Raw genomic sequence first — 3,269 nt, 5'->3', positions numbered from 1 at the left:
ACCCCCTTAGGGGATGAATTTTCAAAAACCTGTTCTTAGCGTATTATTATATTAGCGTAGTATTATTTTTCTACAACCGCACCGCACGCCACCGCAAACAATTCCACCCTCACCACCTGGGTGTCGGGAGCACTTCGGCCACCTAGTGCAGTGTACCTATTTACTACTACTGTACCTATACCAACAAATTCCTGAAAGGCCGGCAACGCATTGGTGGTTCCTCTGGTACTGCAAATGTTCATGGGCGGCGGTAATCACTTAACATCAGGTGACTCGCTTGTTCGTTTGCTCGCCATTAAAAAAAATTAAATAAAAATGATACTGTGCTGTACTGTACTGTGATGATGATCAGAATCGACGCCAGTCTATAATGCAACTGCTAATATTCTGAATGTAAAAAATTAAAACATTTTTACAATTTTCCCTATCACTTTCTAAGAATAAATGCATTCAAGGAAAAGACTTCACCAATCTCACGTAATCCTTTCACTCGAAATAAATATGATGAATACCATCTACATAGTATAAAATTAAGTCGCTTCCGCTGTCTGTATGTATGTATGTATGAACGTGTAGATCTTTTAAAGTACACAACGGATTTTAATGCGGTTTTCACCGAAAGATAGAGTGATTTATAGAGGAAGAGGAAGGTTTATAGCTATAGTTACATTCTCAAAAAATTAGAGATCCCTAGAGAAATTGAAATAATGTGAATTAGGTCGGAAAAAAATCCTCTCATTTGAGAGTTTCCGAGGCAATGACACCTCAATGACACCACATTAGTATCTACATTGCACCCATGCGAAGCCGGAGCGGGTCGCTAGTACAAAATAAAATCAAAACAAAAACCCGTCGGTGAGGTCAACGCACGACCAACGTAACCCACTTAGCACCGTGAGTCACTGTGACTGAACCACACGTTTCGTTTTCACTTTCCCGTGTTGACAACACCTGCCCGTTACCGCTGTACTTATCAATGAAACAAACCGGCATCGGTGTACGTTCTAGAATACTTAGTGAAGCTATAAAAACGCTGCAGCGGCGCGAGACCGCCAATATACTGAATACCACACGAGAACTAACACGCGAGAGAACGCAAGAGCGAACGCAAGCTATCACAAGCCACAATGTACAAATGCGCGGTATTATTCGCCCTCCTAGCCCTCGCCGGCTGCGAAGAGAGACCACACAAGACCCAATATGTGGACCCCTTCGCGATGATCGACAAACATTTCACCCACTCACTAGCATACCACTACTTATGGCCATGGAGTCAACTCATCCGAGCAGCAGCCGCTTTAGACATCGAAGAATCATTAGAAGACCCCCAAATAATATCCGATTCAGAGAAATACCAGGTTAACCTAAGCGTGAGAAGATTCAAACCGGATGAACTCAAAATCAAAGTCAAGAACCGATACATCATCGTCGAAGGAAGACATAAAGAAAAAGACAGCGACAAGAAATTCATGGCCAACCATTTCGTGCAACGCTTCGTGTTACCACTCGGCACTAAACAGGAAGAAGTCAAAGCTGTGTTCAATGAAAAAGGTGTACTGTCAATAACAGCGCCGAAACATGAGCTGCCACCACCACTCCCTGAAAGAGAAGTGCCGATTGATGTAATCTTGCCAGAAGAAAAGGTGGAGAAACTCGAAGACGAAATAAAAGACACGGCCGCGCCGTCGATTCAAACATCGTCAGTAACACCTTTAGAACAAATCGATTCGGAAGCGACGACGCACGTCGGTAAAATAAGGAAGAAGGAGCTGAAAACGACGACAAAAACGACGAAAGATAACGAAGTCACGAAGGGAATCGACGGCAACGGGCTGGATTACGCGTTAATCGAAAGCGACGAGTGAATGACAAAGCGAGGGGATGGGAAAAGACTGAAAATGAGCTTTAAAGTGAATGAATGACGCTCGTTGAACGAGCTTGCGCTGTGTTGTGCTGAACTCAGTATTACAGTTATTTTGTTTTAGGAAATAAAGATGTTATTTATTAAAACGCTTGTTTCATTCGCTTACCGCGCATGAATAGAGGTGGGATAGGATAATGCTTGTAGCTTGTATCATTAAATAGTAGGACAGTTACGATTTTCTTAATATTATTATAATACTAGTTGATGCCCGCGACTTCGTCCGCGTGGAATTAGGTTTTAAAAATCCCCTGGGAACTTGGTAATTTATCAAATTTTTCTCTCCGTAAGAACCATCCCCGTACTTCAAGGAATATTATAAAAAAAGAATTGGAATAGAGACAGATTATACCCCTGGATTAACACATAGTCTACTTTTTATCCCGGGACTACTTTTTATCCCGGGAAATCAAAGAGTTCCCGCGAGATTTTGAAAAATGTAAATCCACGTGGACGAAGTCGCGGGCATCAGCTAGTATTATAATAAGTAGAGATAGATATTCTGAGTATCGTATTAAATATTCAATAGTAGTTAACTTTATTTACATAGCATTACCTCCGCTTTGCGGCTGCCTGGGTCGGGAAATAAGCCCCACCGTAGAAGCCCCATCAGTATCGTGATAGAATCTACATAAATAGAATCATTTTCTAAGTTTTCCCTGCCGGTAATTGAATACCTTGTATTGCGAAGTCAGGTAAGTATTCTTAGATCAGAAAACCCATACTTACTTCAATCTAAAAATGCGAGAGTGTGTCTGTCTGTGTACTAACTTTTCATGGCCCATCTGTCTAACCGTTTTTGCAAAAAATGGATACAGAGAAGCTTGCATCCCTGGAAGGACGTAGGTACGATATTTTTTTGTCCCGGAAAATCAAAAAGTTCCCACGTCGAGTTGTTATTCTAAGGTCCCACGAGATTCTTAAAATACTTCAACGCTCGTGACAAAGTCGGTAGAGTCATCTATTTGATACAAAGATAGCTTGCATTGTCACACTTAGTGATTAATAGATCCAAAAAAAACAGAATTTAAAAAAAACTTGGAGATGAGCGTAGGCTACTTTTTATCCCGGAAAAACAAAGAGTTCTAAAAATTTTCATCAGTTTTTCCCCTAACTCAAATTAAAATAATCCAATGATAAATACAGGGTGTATTTAAAAATGTCAACGGAATCTGTTTCATTTTTAAGAAAATATGGAATGAAATACACATCCAATATAGGTACAGCGTTTTAGTATTGGAAAATGCAGCGTTGGCAGACACCAACTTAGTGGCTGATGTACATCAAACGAGTCGCAGAGAGCCGCTGAATTCAGGCGGCGCAAAACCAGAGCGTGTGGAATTCGCTA

General features: G+C 41.0%; 1 protein-coding gene across 1 annotated transcript; it reads left to right on the top strand.

The window, feature by feature from the left end:
• The first annotated feature begins 1,048 nt into the window (after positions 1-1,048).
• On the top strand, positions 1,049-2,008 carry LOC117990671 (protein lethal(2)essential for life-like). Its single transcript, XM_034978144.2, has one exon. It carries the CDS (start codon positions 1,128-1,130, stop codon positions 1,863-1,865), a length of 738 nt encoding a protein of 245 aa, XP_034834035.1. The 5' UTR covers positions 1,049-1,127; the 3' UTR covers positions 1,866-2,008.
• The last annotated feature ends 1,261 nt before the right edge of the window (positions 2,009-3,269 follow it).

The sequence above is a fragment of the Maniola hyperantus genome, chromosome 2 (assembly GCF_902806685.2).
Source record: "Maniola hyperantus chromosome 2, iAphHyp1.2, whole genome shotgun sequence".
Lineage (NCBI taxonomy): Eukaryota > Metazoa > Arthropoda > Insecta > Lepidoptera > Nymphalidae > Maniola > Maniola hyperantus.
This window is presented reverse-complemented; position numbering and strand designations above follow the sequence as displayed.